The sequence below is a fragment of the Aphis gossypii genome, chromosome 2, assembly GCF_020184175.1.
Source record: "Aphis gossypii isolate Hap1 chromosome 2, ASM2018417v2, whole genome shotgun sequence".
Lineage (NCBI taxonomy): Eukaryota > Metazoa > Arthropoda > Insecta > Hemiptera > Aphididae > Aphis > Aphis gossypii.
Window position 1 is genome coordinate 53362446 of NC_065531.1, and position 18376 is coordinate 53380821.

Consider the following 18376-nt stretch of genomic DNA (forward strand, 5'->3'; position numbering starts at 1 on the left):
ACCTTTACGGTCAGTCGGTTCACAAAGACAAAAGTATATAGGTACCTGATAAGTGATAACATGATTTTAACCTGAAAACTGATAGTAGATAATAAATAATAATCTGATATATGTAATAATATGATGCTTGCCATTTATAATAAAAATAATGTAATATGGGAATAAATCGAAAATTGTTTACAGAATTCGAAACACTCAATCGTGGAAGGGGCTAACATGGCTGTAGATATTAATTTGAAACTGCCCCCACCGTCTAAGTCTCAGATCACTTGGATCCACTCCTTGGATTTGCTCCCGAACACACGATGATCACATAGCTGAATAATGCAGCTAGTTTAGTAGAGTGTATCTGTTCGACTGTCCGAGTATACGTTTGCTACCCGCGTTAGCGTCACACGTGCGATGGCGCGATGTCCATCAGCCGGTGTGGTTGTCGCGGGTCTTTTGACGTTTTACTCGTTGGTTGTTCAAGGATCAGCCGTTGGTGTCTTGAGTACAGTGAGTGACAATACACATAAAAATTATTTTAAAGATAAAAACTAACTTTCTCTAAAAGTATTATCGTTTTGAAAATAAATTTATAAATTTTTTTTACATAATTTCAAATCGTTACAAAATTATATATTTAAAATTAGTTAAGCTGCGAGAATCAATATTTTTTGAAGGACTCCTGACTTAGGATAGAATCCACACCGCTCATATAAACTTTAAATATCTACTTATAATTTATAATTATAATATTAAAAATTCATTCAAAATGTGAGTTACATTTAAATTCTCAGCAAAAAATTAAAAAATATTATAATTTTTATAAATGTTATTTTGTTCAGACTTAAAATTATGTGAAAAAAAATGTCCATGAAGGCATAAACGTTTATACTTATATTATATTATCTATAGTTAATATGTTTCATTAAAATGTATAGGTAATGCATATCTACCTATACATGTATTCTTTATTTATTCCCTCAATTTTAAAATTGGTTAAATGCAATAATCAATATCTTTTGTCATATAATCAAATATAACAAATAAAAAATACTATGCTATTGTAGTGAACCAATTCCAACTCTGATATTATAAATGTGTCTTAATTAATTAATAATACTATACTATAAGAGATTGAATTAAAAATATGAACAATAAATATAAACAATATTCATAGTTGAAAATATTTCTTATAATTTAAGCACTTAAAAAGCGTGAAGCTCTGAAGTCTTGTTGTGATGCTACACTTTCTGTACATTCTGTGATATAGAATTGCGTCCAAAGAATAACATAATTTAATTATTTCAACGATGGAAGTGTGAAACAATTATAATATATCTAAGATCATTAAAATAATCAATTAAAAACAAGAATTATATGATTAATTTAAAAATCAATTCTAATAACTTGTAAACATCATAAAAATTAGCTTAGATTATATATGTACATGTATTTAATTACATTACTGCCTAAATGTATACATTAATTTTATATATTAACTACTAATATTTACCAGAACCATTTATAAACCAAACAATTTATTATATAATGATACATTATTATCTATAAAATTTCTTAATTTTTAATATTCAATAAATTATAAAAAAAAGCTATTCAATCGTTTAAATGTGTTTATTTGTTTACAATTTTTTTTTTAAAATATTTACTTCATAATATTAAAATTATCTGAGTTTTATCTCGATTAGAACTAAATAAAATACTATAAGATTATGTGATCAATAATTTAAGTAAATTTCAATAACAACAACTATAAAATGTATATCAAATAATACATAATATTATGTATCACGCTTAATGCATGCATATACTTGATATTTAAAATTATTTTGTTTAATTGTTTCGGAATTGATTAATAATCGTTTATAAATAAATTTAAACTAAATATCGTGGTCTGTATATCTCGTTTTGTAGATGTATATCAAATTTTAGATGTACTCACCTTGTTGTTGAATAGGTAAATGAAATGGATATGAATATAGGATAAATAATTGTATCTAAACATAAAAAACATTCCTGAACGGAAATGAATCAATTTTTATTTCTAGGGATATTTTTTTAATATTTTTATACTACCGTCAGTAAGTATTAACATAAATTGAACAAATGTTTACCCAAAACATAACATATAATATTATATCAGTTATGTTCACACTCACGGTAGAAGATGTACCCCATCATTTGGTTTTTTTACAATATAAATACAGGTTTTATATCTTTGCCAAATACATTTCTCTTTTAGTTTAGAATCTAAAATTTTACCCTATATATATTTCTAATTGGAGAGAAAACCTTTAAAAATAACAATTTTTTAGGTTTTCGTTTCTCGCACTATCTAGTATAAATATTAAATATTTATATTCTGCAGTTGATAATAGAATTAAATAACGTATTAAAAATAATCAATTTAACTATGTATAATCTATAAAAGACGATGTTATATTATAAATATATTATACAAATTGATACATTAAAGTACATATCTTGAATAGATACATTTTATAATGATTTTTGGATAAAAAAAAAATAGATACGTTCCAACGAACTCATTTTAAGTTCTATAATAATAAATTATTATAAAATATGTAGTTACTAATTAATGACCGTGAACATTATTATGATAGATAATTTTTTATAGGGTCAACTCATTGAAAACCATGGCCATCAATCTTATAGTAAGCATTCAGTAATAACCGAAGATGGATATTTCATTAATTTATTTCGCATCAATAAAGGCCGCGGTGGCCCGCCATTTTTGCTTCTTCATGCACTTATGGGAGCATCCGACCAATGGTTATTAAGAGACAGAAATCACGATTTACGTAGGTAACACTAGAAGTAATTCGATAATATTAGTGTTTCAAACTAAAATATAATTTTGTCTTGGTTTTTGCAGCTTCAATTTTAGTCAACAGTGGTTACGACGTCTGGTTAGGTGATTTTAGAGGGAACTTATATTCTAAGAATCATACGCGCCTCAATGTATCTAATCCAGAGTATTGGAAATTCAGGTAAAAAGTTAACTATGTATACATGATTAGTGATATTATAAATTAAAATATATTCTTAAGTCCAATAATGCAGAGAAACGTATATTCGAATCATGTCTATGCCTATGCCTATAGCCCAGGGCTATATTTAATATTGTGTAAGTTGCAAAATGCGAGCAAGTGATGCTATCGAGTTCTTAAATTTTTGATTTAAAGTGATATTATAATAGTTATTGACTATATAATTTGTCATTTTATTATCCTTTTTCGTATAGATATTATGTATTTCACAAATTCAAGTTTGTTTCTTAAAAAGCTCAAAAAGTTTTTTAACTATCTATTATATTTTTCTCTTCTCTTTGGTTAACAATTGTATAAAACGTTGCAAATTGTAACTATAATACCTATGTACATATAATCTTTTGTTCCCCGATTTTTCAAATTAATTAATTAGATACCTATATAAATTATCTATAAATATGTTCAGTGGAGCCTATTATCTTCTTGAAAAAAAAAAAATGTTATTTTGTTATTTATTAGCTCAATTCACGTATACGTTTCAAAAATACCTAATCTTCAATTTACATAGTACATAAGTACATAACTGACCTTTCTTGGGGGACGCAATTTACTTACTTACTTACTCCGATTGAGCGTACACATTAAATCATTATAATTAATTGGTAGTATACATTTTACTTTGTATGGTTAGGTATATCACTTAAATGCTACCCGACGCACGTGTCTGGTTTTTGTGTATAATACAATATTTATATATAGGTATTAGGTATATAGCCGACATAGTGGTATGAACAATAATTAACGATTATGTCATAGAAATGTACATTGTTACATAATACAATCATATAATATGTATTTCATGTCATTAGTACCTGGTGAGAACGGATTAAGGACTCCAGAGTAGTCATTGGTTCGATAATTGGTTCTCCTTCATATTATAGGTACTAGTCCTTCAAAACGACCTGTTACTGAAATTATGGCAAAAATAAAGAACGCGTGTTAAATGATAACAAATATTAGATTCTGAGCGAAGCACGGAATTATATGTTTTGGTTTTACAATATTTATTTCTTTATTATTCTGCAAACACATTTTCTCCCCCTAAACTTGCTCAAAAGTACAAGTGTAGCATATTTTCTGAAAGGTAATGTTCTTGAGCTGGTACTTTAAAGAGGTCATTATTTGATTTTCAAAAATGGTACTTGAAATAAAAGCGGTTAAAGGAGAAAAAATGTACAACTTCACGATTATGTGAAGTATAAAATAATTACGGCTTTGTTTATCACCATAGAAACGAATAAAACTAAATAAAAAAGATCCCCTGTCCGCTCAGAATCGATTTTTATCAAATGCAATCATATTGCATTCAAATCGAATACCTACAGTAAAATTACACTATCCTGTCCAAGGACTGAAGGGACGATGGACAAACATCCACCACCGAAATGCGCTGACTTATTTTTTTAAATTGAATTTTACATATAGGTACTAAGTTACGTATTTATCTATAGTATCCATGGAAACAGCCCAAACAGCCATACCTAAATTATATTGAATATTAAGTATATATAATATATACACAGGATCTAATAGAGATAATTAATAACTGAAGAAATATGCAATTAATTATCCACGCGTGTAGTGTGTACCAATTACCTAATATATTTTGTTTAAAACAAACATTATTACACAGATAGTTAGTTATATTGCATAGTGATATTTTGCTCTAATTGTACAGTTGCTATTTTTTCAATATTACGGTTCACGATTATAAAATTGTGACTGTTTTATTTTTTTAATGTAATACTTTCAATCCAATGTCAAAGCTTAAATAATATTATGACATATAATTGGTTATCACCTGCACAGCTCGAATATTTATTATCCCAATATTTTGGTGAAAATAGACCACTGCGCGATCAGTAGACCAAACTTGCCCTACAACTAAGAACTATAACCGTTAACACGGGCTCAATTTCAATAAATATATATTGTGGTATCATATTAATTTACAAATTAAGCAATAACTCGAAATATCAAAAATAAATGAATACATAATAAATAAATAAAAATAAATTCGACTTGTATATTTTATAGGTTTATCGTTTATGTAGGTAGGTATTTCACATAATATAACTCGTAAACACTGCTGGAGGCAAGAGAAATATTTGCATTATTAAAATTTTCGAATTATTACGATTCGATTTTAACTAGGTACATAATATTTATATATTTAAACACCTAATTATTTTAATACATTTTTTTCTCGCAGCATTGACGAATGGGCATTTTACGATGTCCCGGCTATGATGAATTACGTGTGTAACAATACCGAATACGATAAAATGTACGTAGTGACGTACTCCTTGAGCAGTGCCATTTTGTTTGCCACCGCATCCGCAAGACCAGAGTACAACGATAAAATTATCGTCAGCTATCACATGGCCCCATTCTTGGCGTTCACCAACATCAAATCTCTTCTGTTACGGTTAGGCGTACAATTTGGAGAATTTTACTTGGTTAGTTATTTTATCTGTATCCATTTTTACTGTTTCTCATCGACAGTGGTATAATATTATAAGCATATAGTGGTGATTCTTTTAACACATAAATACATAACACACATAATATTATTATCCCAATCAGTGTTTTTGATATAGGTATATAATATATTATATAAAAGTGAGGCTTGGACCTTGTTGTGTTTGCATGTTTTTTTTTTTGCTTATTAGGTGTTAAGAAATCAGACCTAATAATATACTTGGAAATTTATTAAAATCAACCATAAATATTTTAAAACTCAAAATTGATGTATTAGGTACTACTTACAGCCTACACTATATTACTATCAAGTTCCCTGTAGTGTTATTTAATTTATATCGTAATTATTTTATTTGTGTTAAAAGGACTCCACACAAGTTTTTCATAGTCCTATAAGTGCATTCAACTTCAAATTTACGTTCAGCAAACAATTATAGTATCGATTGTTTTAATACTATTATAGTATGTAAAAAGAAAGAAAACGACTTAGTGAAACGAGAAGAAACTTTAAAATGATTTATTTGGAAGAGTAGAATCAATATGTCTATAAATAAAGTTTTGCAAAAATAACAAGTTAGCTTCAACTCTCTTATCTACTAAAAAAACAAGAGTCAAGACTAAGCTTATGCATAACTGGTATTGGTAAACGATAGTCGTGTGTATTGATAGTATTCAATATTCAAAATAAATTATGCATAGCTTAAAAATTACCTTTGAATACGTTTTATGGGAGGAAAATCTGTTGTTGTAGTGGAGTCTTAGAGTAGTAGAGTACTGAAGCGTACTTTAAAAGACATCTAACAAGGGAATAGTAAATATCCTTGAATGACGCGGAATCATTTATTTATGAATTATTTATACAAACATTAAAGCGTGTCACATAACCAAGTGTCTTTAGAGCTTTGTAACATATTATTACTTAAATTCAAGAGTGAAAGTCAAATTTAGGCTAAATATGACACCTAAATCTTAAAAAACTCAAGAAGTAAGTTATTGATGACATAAGTGAAATTCGTAATAGACACCTATAAGTGACATAGTGGAATTTGTCCAATATTGAATCAAACCAATAGTATCTAACCTAAAAAATTAGTACATTTTTCAACGACTGATTATAATATTATATTCATATAATCTATTATTAAATATATTCCAGTTGTCAGTATTTTATTTCTACTGACGACTTAAAGTTGATAAGCAGCATGATAATATTTTTATAAAAACGTTTTATTTTTATACGGTTGAATATAGAAGTATACCTAATAATTGCAGTGCACGCCATTATTTTGCAGGCAATATCACGAAGCATTAAGAATCACGAATTGTTTTCAAGGAACCACTGGTCTATGAATTCTCTTTCACTGTTCTGCAATAAAAAATCAATTTTTTTAAAGGCGTGTGTAACTTTGCTGTCTGAACTTTTCGGATTCGATACTTCTGGAAACTCAACTGTGAGTATTTTGAAATTCATAATTTTTTGCGGGTCATACGTCAACATTGTATAATTGTGTATTTATATATTATTTGGATGGCAGTACGGGTATAAAATCAGGAAAATCATTGTTCATTACTTTTCAAAATATTAAAAAACTTAAAAAAAGAAGATAGTGAAAAGTACGAAATATAATATTTTTTTTACAACAGCGCGTAATAACCACGAAATGTAAAAGTTGCATGCAAAGTTTTACTATTATATGTTGTACGAGTATTAATTGAAATCTATTACCAAGTCATTATTGTTGTATAGTATATATCTATATCTATTAGTAAATTATTATTTACAGTATTTTATATTATTCTAAAAATCTTAGATTTATTTATTTAAACTTTACTAATTTCTATTTAAACAAATATGTCAAAATGCTGAATACCAATTATTGCAATACAATATTTCTTATGATGGTGGTCAGCTTTAAAAACAAAGTGTATGTTTGAAGTTTTCTGAAATAAGATAAAAACAGTGTCTATGTTAAGTATTTATATACGACAATATATGAGTTACTCGAGAAAATAACAATAAAATTTTATAACGATGAATCATAAAACCTATCAACAATAAAAAAGGTATTTTTTGGTGGAAAAGGGGGGCATCGAAAAGGATGTGGTAAAACTTTGAAAAAATTTAAAAAAAAACTTTAATTAAGTTTCTGAGTTCACGTACATTATCCAAGAAAATTTTTTAGGGAGACAGTGGCGCCGAACCCTAATACGGGTGGAGCAACCGCCCTACCTTTGAAAATGGGTAAGTGAGTTGTGGATAGGTGGTTAGGGTGGTCGTGTGTGGAATAGGATTGTAATATATAAAGATAATCCATATACTTTTTTTACGTTATGAAATAGGAATTAAATCGGGTGTCTAGGTGGGGTGGGTAAGGTTATAGAATTGAGTCAACATTTTTTTTGGGTTATCGGAGTTGAGCATGACCAATATTTCGTTTCCTTGAAACAAGACTACCATTACTCAAACTTTGGTACTTTTGTGTTTGTTGTATCATTAGAACTAAAAAAAAATTTAATACAAACGATATAATAATTAAATTTGGTGTCACACATTTATGTCAGTATACCATTTTTTGTTTTTTTAGTTTTAATGAATGTTCTCAAAATTTGAAACTGCTAAAATTACCTATGTTTGTGGTGGTTTATAAATTTATTTTTTAATATTGAAACTGCCATATTAATTTTTATGGCTTACATTGTTTTTAAAATGAAATGTAATACTGCACTATATCAAAATGTGGCAATATTGTATGATTAAATTGAATTTAAAACCGCTATAAAGTTTAATTATATTAATAACAATAAGAAGATATTAATATCATAATCTGCACTAGTTTAAAGTACAGATAACTTATACATAAGCGGTTTAAATAACTGAAATAACTTAAAAATTACGTTCTCACTTAGAATTAGAAACATAAAAATGATTTTTCTCAAAACTACAAATCTAAAGAAGACCCGGTTTTGCTCAAAGGATGCGATAACCTAAGGTAACATCTAGTGGAGGTTGATTGAGTAGTCCGAAAATGTGTGTGCTTGCTTGTTTTTTTTTTTTTTTTATACATATATAGTATTTTAATAAACAATAATAAAAATAAAAAAGTTAATTAATTAAAAAAAATATTAAGAATAATAATATAACTATAGTAGTAGTAATCATTGTTATGATGGTGTAGTAATGTATGTATATAATAATGTAAGCTTTTAGAAATAATAATATCGGTAATTGTAGTAACTAAAAATTTAAATAATACTGATTTAAAAAAGTCAAATCTGCAAATTTGTTTATTTATCTGCTACCGTAAACATTTTTGCTTTTCTAATGTTTTATTACGTGTTTTTGTTGCTTTGCTTTGTAATTTTAATTTTATATAATATGTATTTGAATTTTGATTGTAATGATCAACGATTGTATTACCAAAAGAGTGTCAACAAGAATAAGAATACTTGGATGTCTTAAATTAAAAAATATATTTAGTTTTGCCTAAATTTGTCGTCATCGGCTGTATAGGTAGATAGTTACGATATCTTATATCTATACTTACTCAATTCAAAGATATTAAGATAATAAATTAGATTCAAACACATAAAAGTGGCACGGACTTAATTCAATGTTATGTAGGTAACAATATGAGTAATTATTCTGCTTTATCCGTACAGTATCCGGCCATTTATACTTTTTACCCATTACCTACTTTTTGGTTTTATGTAATTTCAGACGAACCTAGATTTTAAATTGACTTATTCGAGGGCGGGCGTATCGTTGAACAGTATAGACCATTTGCTTCAAATGATCAAATCCCGTAAGTATAGATAATTATAAATATGTAATATTCATTTAAGTAGTTAAGTATACTTTACGCGTACCGTCAAACTGTAGGTAAGCTGCTATAGCAGTTTGCAAAACATTTAGTGAAAAATCATACTTTTTTTCTCACTACAACTGTTAAGTCTTATGACACTTAATCGTTATTATCCACATTAAAATATTTTCTCCACAAAATAAAGTTAACTAGTTTGAGATACTTAGTTTAAAACAAGTAGGTACCTACTAACGTTTTATACAGGACGTTTAATTACTTATCTTTAATAGACTCGGATTTATATGTATTTATATAGGTAGGTCCCCCCAGAAATTTTAGCGGTATTGGACGACATTTCCCCCTCGAATCAATACATATTTTTTACACATAAAAATAGTTTTGAAATTAGGTTCAAGTACGTATAATAATCATATTAACTAAAAATCGTTGCGATTTTACAGATAAATTTCAACATTACGATTTAGGGCATAATAAGAATTTGAAAAAATATGGACAAACCAAACCACCGGAGTATGATCTGCGAAAAGTCACGTCACCAGTTGTATTGTACTACAGCAAGAACGACAGGGTCGTAGATAATGGTGTAAGTCATCAATCAATTAAATATTTATTTTTTAAATACCTATTACCTAATGCCAATACCAGTTTAACGTTAAACTTGATGAACACATATTGTCAAAATAGTTTGACTAATATGATCAGTCTTTATTAGTCTAGCGAAGAACAATGTCCCACTTCCCAGATTTTGGACTGGATTGAATGAGATATGTATTGAAAAAATACATCAAAATAATCTTAAAATCCTACACCGCAGTTCTTAGAATACCTAACTACCTAAGAGGTATACTGTAATATTGTATAATAGTACTTTATAAGTAGGTAGGTGTCGAAAGTGCATAAAAGATACTCTAAAGTCTAAACATTTTGTTTTTCTAATAATACCTCGGAGGTACATAATTAACCAACAAAATAACAAGAGAAATATATGACAAATTTTTGAATACCTAAATTAGTTTTTAAATTTTGTCCAAAATAACCGTTGGAATCAAAGATAATCTTGTTATCATCTATGATTTAACGCTTAGTCTAATTCAATATCTACATCCTTACATCAAATAATTATTCATTTTAATAATAATATTCTCATACATCAAAAACTATAATATTGTGTTATAGCAGCTAGGCGAATGTAACATCATGAAATTAATTTTAAAAAAAATAACATAAAATTATTATTCCCATATACATATACATATAGGTATAGAATAAAATACATTGATATACTTAAAGAAATCCTCTCTAAACATAACCTAACCTGTAAACAAATTATGATTTTATTTTTAGCTAAGTACCTAACTGAATTGTTTAATTTTTTGTGTTTTTAGACTATACACAAGCTGATCTCAGTTCTACCAAAAGTCTACCAAACAATAATGATTCCTAATGAAAAATTCGGCCATATAGATTATGCATTTAATTCAAATGCTAAAACATTAGTATTTGATTCTGTTATTAACATTGCAAGACAATTTAAAATCGCTCCCAGCCGCCGTCAGTATGGTTATAATTATTATTATTATTAACAATATTGTTAATTCAGCTATATTTTTTAGATTTAAAATTTTGTACTATCATGAGTTTCTAATAAATTATACCAAAGTTAATTTATAGTATATTATTTTGTTTTAATAATATTATAAATAATTAAGATTTATAATTCATAATACATTAATACAACAAAGGATTGATAAAATCTTTTTAAGGTCATTACACATTACAGTTGAGCTATCAGCAATTATATCATGTTTATTATTTTAAATAATTATTAACACAAAAATACAGGAAAAGCTTGTTTATTGTAATGTATATATATTATACCATAATTATTAATATATGTCATGATTCAAAATTTCTTAGACATAGACTGTATAATACAAAAGTAATTCAAAACATCTTAATTTTATTAGATTATCATTTTAAAAATATTGTTATTGCTAACATCTAATTATGTAATATTAATATGCTCTATTAGCTGTCTTAATGACATAAATAATAAAAAAAATAATTTAATACTATTTAAAATTCAATAAATGATAGAAATATTTAAATGTATGTATAGCAATAAATATGATATATACATTAAGGCTCCATTACATACTTTTTATTTATATAAAATAGTTATTATAATAAATACAGACAATTTAAAAGATTTCTTAAAATGTTACTAACATTTCTCCATCATCGAGATCCACATGTCTGTCTCTAACTGGCACAAAGTAGTTTTCAAAAGATGATATGGAGCTTAGAGTTAATCCATAGAATTCTTTTGGACTTAGCAGTGGGTTTTTTTCTACCATATACCTCCAACCCAAATGGTTATGACACCCTGGGCACAAAATTATTGTCCATACATACCTGCAGAAAAAAATAATTAGTATAATAATAACAAACAAAATAATATAAAACATTTATAATACCCAGGGAACCAGCTGCATTCATTTGATGGAATTCCTACTGTTATCTCATGTAAATCCTCTTCTAGTTCAGTTACTGTAATCATGTCATGGATTTTTCCAAGAGAGTTACAATAAGTACCTTGCGGTCCTTCAGGAGACATGGGAAACACATTGCTCATATCACAAATTGGAGTATTACAATGATTACACAGGAATTTTTGCATTTTTTGCTAGAATAAAATAGTATTAAGCAATTACAATTACTTTAATTTCTAAAATGTCTTACTAGTTTATCCCATAATGTTATTTCATGTTGAAGTCGTGTGTTTGTTGACTCAATGCCAAGTAATTCGCTTACATCTTCTTGACTGAACATACCAAGTCTTAATACTTGAAATGACAATAAAAATGGATCATCCGAGATTTTTACATTTTTATCTTTAAAATATAATACATAAAAATATTAGTAGTAAATTAGTTCTAACCTTTTTTTTCTTATTATTAAATATGACATGTTTTAATGTAATTTACATGAAAAATGATTTGATCCAGATTGTAATTTTTTTTTTTTAAATATAATAAATCAATTATGTTAAAATTTAAAATTTAATAAAAGAGAAGTAACTAATAGTATAGAGCTATACATATATATGCACATATAAACAATTAATAGCGACTGCATGAGTGTATATTATCTTGAAGCAGTAGTTGTCCATTAAAACCTATTAAATTGCAAAACATCACAAAATTGTGTAAATAATTCTTTTCTAAAAATCATCAAGATCATACTTTTAATTAATTTATTAAAGGGAACGTGTGAACTTTTTAACAAAAAATTGTATTGGAATTTGGAATCACAGCAGTCGATTTACGTGTTATTGTGAAGACTGGTTTTCACTTAATTTTATGTACACAGTATAAGGTATTGGTGTAATAGATGGGAGAAAATAACTGCCATATTTCCAACAATAGTTGTCATCTTTTTTCACTATACCAGAATCATTATACCAAGGTAATTAAGCAACTTTAATAAAAAAATCAAATCTTTAGATTAGATGTAACAGCCTTACTTTTAATAAAGAAAGATAGCCTTGAAGTGGTAAAGACGTTTATATTAAAATTTTTAAGAGAAAACTAATAACAATGTGTTCACTCTACCCAGGTATTAGTTATAAAAATTGGTGATATCACAACAAAACACACATACCTAAACTCTGTGTAAAAATAGTTAAATAAAAATAAAAAATCAGTAGTTTATTAGATCTTTAAGTATTATAATGATTTAGTATCATAATAAAAGCCAAGTAAATTGAATTAAAATACACTTATTTTGTTTCAATAGGTAATTTAATTACCGAGTAAAGAATTATTTACTTTATATGAAATAAATAATTAAATGGTGTTAAGATTCCATTATAAATTAAGAATATTATAATAACACTTCTATACTTGTCAAAATAATTCTTCACTAAGCAAATAAATTATTGAAACAAAATAAGTGTACTTTAATTCAATTAACTTAGCATTCATTCATGATATAACATCTTAATAATGCAATGCTTTAATAATAATAAATTTTTTTTTTTTACTTCGATGAAATGTTTTTATTGTGATTTGAAATATTATAATATATTATTCAAAAATCATTTAATAATTTAGCCTTACACATCATTTTAAGTTTTTTGGAAAGTTGAGATGCCAATTTATAAACATCAAACTGTTTATAAACCCAATCTGGCCACTGAGTTTGCCACATATCTCTCTTACGGCACCTAATAAAAACATATTATACATACAAAATATGAATATGTTTATTTGATAACATTTATATTTTTTCACTATTGTGAAAATAGGTTAAATTACATTTCACGGTGATTTAAATGACGTTTATTTGGATGTAAGCACAGTTTATTAAACGAATTCATAAATAATGTAGTATCTGGTATGATTCTGATTTTAACCAAAATAAGATCACTTGATTGCTGACTAGAAAAAAAAAGTGAAATTATAATTACAATAAATAATCACATTTATATGCTGACCTAAATATAAAAAAATTCCTTTGCATTTATCAAATTAATTTATATAACAATGTTATGTGCAAATATTTGGTCCTTATTTATTCTTATTAAGAATAAGCTATAGATACATTTAATTTATGTAGATTTTCCTTTTTTTTTTTTTTAAAAAAAAAGAAGAATTATGAGATAAATTTAACAGCTGCCATTTATTGATAACATTGTTTTATAAATTATAAAGCAGAGTAAATAATATTTATTTTCATATCTATACTCCTTAACACGTTGACTGCCATATGACCGATGGCGGTCATCTGTAATTCTCAAATTTTATACATTTCAACATTTGTGACCACCAGCCCATGGTTCATCATTACTACCATACCACATGACCGCCAGCGACCATAAATTAATTTAGTTTTATATTATTAACTTTTAATGACGCTACAATAATGCACATAAGGACCGTGGCATAGCGGAAATCATTACAATTTTTTTTAAATTGTCTTCTCAACTTCAATATTATAGTATATTATTTAATATAGTATTTCAATTAATTTATATAATGTCTCAATATAAAGCTGTTTGATAATAAGCTTCAACTGAGGTATATGAATAAGTTACATGATGTTGAAGTTCTTTAAAATAATTAATAATTAACAGTTACCTTTCTAGAGTTTCTCTGGCTTCTACAATTTCAAATCGTTGATGGCCCATAGCTTTAACTTGTAACGGTTCACTAGTTTCTATGTCTGCAGTGTGTTCATAAACCTCAGCAATTGTTCCAAATGTGGGACCTTTTAAATTACTATTAAAAAATAATGATAATACAATATTTTTTACAAGTGAATAACTAATTATAGCTTACTATTGGTAGCAAACTCCAAATGAACGATTACGGTTTATGGCATACTTTAATACAAGTTTAATATTTGGAGAATGAGCTATTATTGGCAGAATTTGTCCAGGCATTAAGTTTAGTTTTAAAAACAGAATTGGTAGTACATGAATAACACCTTCTTCATATACTGTACGCCCAGTAGCTTCGCGAAGTCTATTTCCTAAATACTAAAAAATATATAAGTTATAAAAATATTATATAATCACAATGCATTAGTTTTACAAATATTAAGACTTAATCATTTATTCATTAGTATTTAATATACTTAAATATATAACTACTAAATTAATTAAAATACATTAATAGTTTATACCATACAGAAGTCTTTTACATTAAGAGGACGCTATAGCCGCATGTGTAGTCTGTCTTATACATGCATAACATAGTTAAAAACGGTTATGAGCATCTCAACTTTACTACCTCAATATTTATATAAAAATTACCAAAATTATAAAACACCACATTGGAAAGAACTACTTTATTTGTGTTAAAGCGTTTTTATTTCTTTGATAAAATGAATAAAATTAAAGTTATCAGTTTAAGAACTTAGGGTTTTTCATTTAAATATTAAAAACAACTATTATAAAAAAAATTTAAATGCTATGACACAGGTAAAGTTCTTCACAATGCAATTTATAATTTTGGTAATTTTTATAACTATTGTGGGAGTTAAGTCATCCCACACAAAATAGTTTTTAACTATGTTACTCATGTAAAAGACTGAGACTACACTTGCGGGTATAGCATCTTCTTAACACTAAGATATTTACTGTGTGTAATATTCAGTGGTCAAAGTGGCTCAAAATAAGTGGAGGGATACTTAAACTTTATACTACTGTTATATTATGATTATATTATACCTATAAGTTGAGAGATGACAAATGTAGATTAAAATATAAAAATATGATAATATAATGTAGATCCCACTCCCACTTCGACCACTGTATAATATAATTTACTAATATTATTAGGTATATACTTGGTCCCTATACTGGAAATAAATTTTTTTAAGAAAATGGCTTAGAAACAGCAGTTGATTTAGCATTATGTTTTCAAAAAATTATGTAACACACAATTTTCTTTAAAAAAATGCCTAGTTATTAGTGATAGACAATGAAAGTTAAATCACCTGATGTGCTGTAGTTAAATTTTGATCATAGCTTGTTAGACGCAACTTGGCTAAATGTAATCAAAAATATGGATTATTTAATATTTTTAAGAAGTTTAGATACATTGAAAATAATAATTTTATGTTAAAAATATCAGAACAAATATACTTTATACTTACAAACACAAACAACAGGATTTGTATAAATAACAGTATTTCGATGTAGGACAGTTTCAAGTCTAGAATAAAGATTTTAATTAAATTAAATAGAACTATTTATTAATTGTTGTTGTTTTAAAACATGTTTTTATACTAAAATAATATTTATAGTACCTATTAGCACTATAAACTGAAACTCAAAGTATCATAAGTTGTTTTAACTTGAACAATTTTCTTTGGACAGCCCTGTATGTTTTAGATTTACCTATACCAATAGTTTTTAAATGTATCGCCGTTGTTTTTATTAAACGTGAAATAACTTTAAAATCTGTTATAAAGTCTTAATTTTAGGTTTAGGGCCATTAGATCAAAATGAATTGGAAGTAGGCAAAGTTATCTTATTTATTTCACATAAGTCTGTATACTATCTAATATTGTTATGTTGAAACTTAAAACTTAAAGAAACTAATAATATTAATGATTAAATTAAAATTTTTTTTAAGAGTAAAATGAAATAAGAATATGAATATACCAATATAAAATTAATAAGTATAAAACTTTTAAATCAGATTTAAATTATAAATTAATGTTGATACCTAACATTGTAAACCCAGATAGTTGGATTTGCAGAGTTGAATACCTAGTAAACTTTAGGTCAATGAGAAGCAATTTAAGCAATTAGGTGTCTAAAGTTAATCACAATTTATGAGCTTTAAATATAATATTTATTTTGAGCTAGGCATTTATTCAGAATTAAAACTTAAAAATGAAATATTTATTATTGAACATCAAACTCCAAAATCAGTCTTTAGAACACTATTGCCACCACATATGAATTAAGGAGAGTAGTTCCTTTTCTAAGTAAGAAACATATCAAACACTAAGTTTGGAAGATTAGTAATGATTAAAACCCGTCGAAAGTTTAATTATTGCACCCATAGGTATGACAGAAAAATCGAACATGCGATTCATGACTAGAAATAACACTCACTCGTATCTGATAATGTTCGGGGAAATTTCTTCATGTTCATGGTCATCAGAATCAGACATATTGGATGTGTTTATGGAAATTTCTTCTCGGTCAGAATCGGACATATTGACTAGGTCCGTTAACAACGAAAAGAAATGATTACCAGCATCCAATTAATTAATATTAGGTGCCTATTTGGTGATTGGTATCCCTCGCTGTAAAAGTAATATTATAATATTCTAGTTGTCTGTACACCGCTAATGGATATCAATACATCAACTGACAACAATCAATGAAATATACAAATAATTATTTATAATATGAGATAATGAGCATGATAAACATAATAATAAATGAACCACAGATCTGTGAAATTAAAACCAAAAAATATTATATCCACCTTCATATTACAATATCCATAGACATAATATACAATTGTTTATATATTATGTCTATGACACAGATTTCTATATGGAACCATTGAACTATATGCATAGACCTTATATAAAGTCTATGACTATATGATATAGTTAGTCAATGTATAGAACTAGTATTGAAGCTTAAATTATATACTAAAATATTATCTAAGTATAGAAGTCTGTGGTCTATGATAATATCAATAACTATGGAAAAATGGAATAGAATAACTATAAAAAAAAACACAAATTTATATATAAAAGCCTGTGTAAATAAATAACTTAAGTATACCTGTCCTATTATGACAATATTATCGCTGTTCAGTCTTCAGTGTTTACTTTTACTGTTTCGCAGTTACATAGCTTACTATAATAGTCTAGTTGTTGTAGACTGGGAGACCAAAATGGTGGAATGTCATCACTCAAAAATTATAGTATCGATTCGCTACAACATCGAAAACGACTGTTCAGTGTTTACTAACAAGAAATCAGTGACGAGATAACCCGAGTACCCGACATGACTGTATCACTGAACAATATGGAAGCGACACTCAAATACTCAATCAGCTGATCGGTCTACAACCGTATCCCTACAACCACGGTATAAAGCACTATTAAAGATAATAAAGATAAAATATTATCTTTAATCATGGTATAAAGTATTGGATACTAAAAGTTAAAAGTTAAAACTTAAAACCGTATCCGTAATCTGACAAGATGTTGGTTATGTGTATCCCTATTTGTTACGATATTATAAAAACGGAAACAATACATTGACCACCGTTAACATGTCTTTAAGTCACCTAATATTGCTAAAAATGGGCAAATTTGAAATTGCAATAGTTGCATTTTACTGTAATATTGTTATTTGACATTAGTTTATTGTTAAATAAAATAATATTATTAATTATAAAAAAATATTGTTCTGTGATAGGGTTGGGATTTTTTTTTAACTCGCGGGACACA

The 18376-nt window shown here is 26.8% G+C and overlaps 2 protein-coding genes across 3 annotated transcripts; one reads left to right on the forward strand and one right to left on the reverse strand.

The window, feature by feature from the left end:
* Positions 1-262: 262 nt before the first annotated feature.
* On the forward strand, positions 263-11055 carry LOC114131115 (lipase 3-like). The gene is made up of 8 exons (XM_027996261.2): positions 263-498; positions 2645-2828; positions 2903-3017; positions 5290-5536; positions 6851-7009; positions 9277-9361; positions 9823-9965; positions 10768-11055. The coding sequence occupies exons 1-8, from the start codon at positions 403-405 to the stop codon at positions 10963-10965; spliced, it is 1227 nt and encodes a 408-aa protein (XP_027852062.2). The 5' UTR covers positions 263-402; the 3' UTR covers positions 10966-11055.
* A 164-nt stretch (positions 11056-11219) lies between these two features.
* LOC114131112 (protein cereblon-like) lies at positions 11220-17898 on the reverse strand. 2 transcript variants are annotated; one of them, XM_027996257.2, is made up of 11 exons: positions 17703-17898; positions 17016-17273; positions 16046-16104; positions 15887-15936; positions 14725-14924; positions 14524-14664; positions 13702-13824; positions 13504-13610; positions 12125-12276; positions 11860-12068; positions 11220-11797 (listed from the first exon to the last, which is right to left on the reverse strand). In XM_027996257.2, the coding sequence occupies exons 2-11, from the start codon at positions 17117-17119 to the stop codon at positions 11596-11598; spliced, it is 1347 nt and encodes a 448-aa protein (XP_027852058.2). In that variant the 5' UTR covers positions 17120-17273; positions 17703-17898; the 3' UTR covers positions 11220-11595. The 2 variants fall into 2 exon arrangements, with proteins under 2 accessions (XP_027852058.2, XP_027852057.2); XM_027996256.2 differs by having other exon boundaries at positions 17016-17209; positions 17703-17897.
* Positions 17899-18376: the final 478 nt, after the last annotated feature.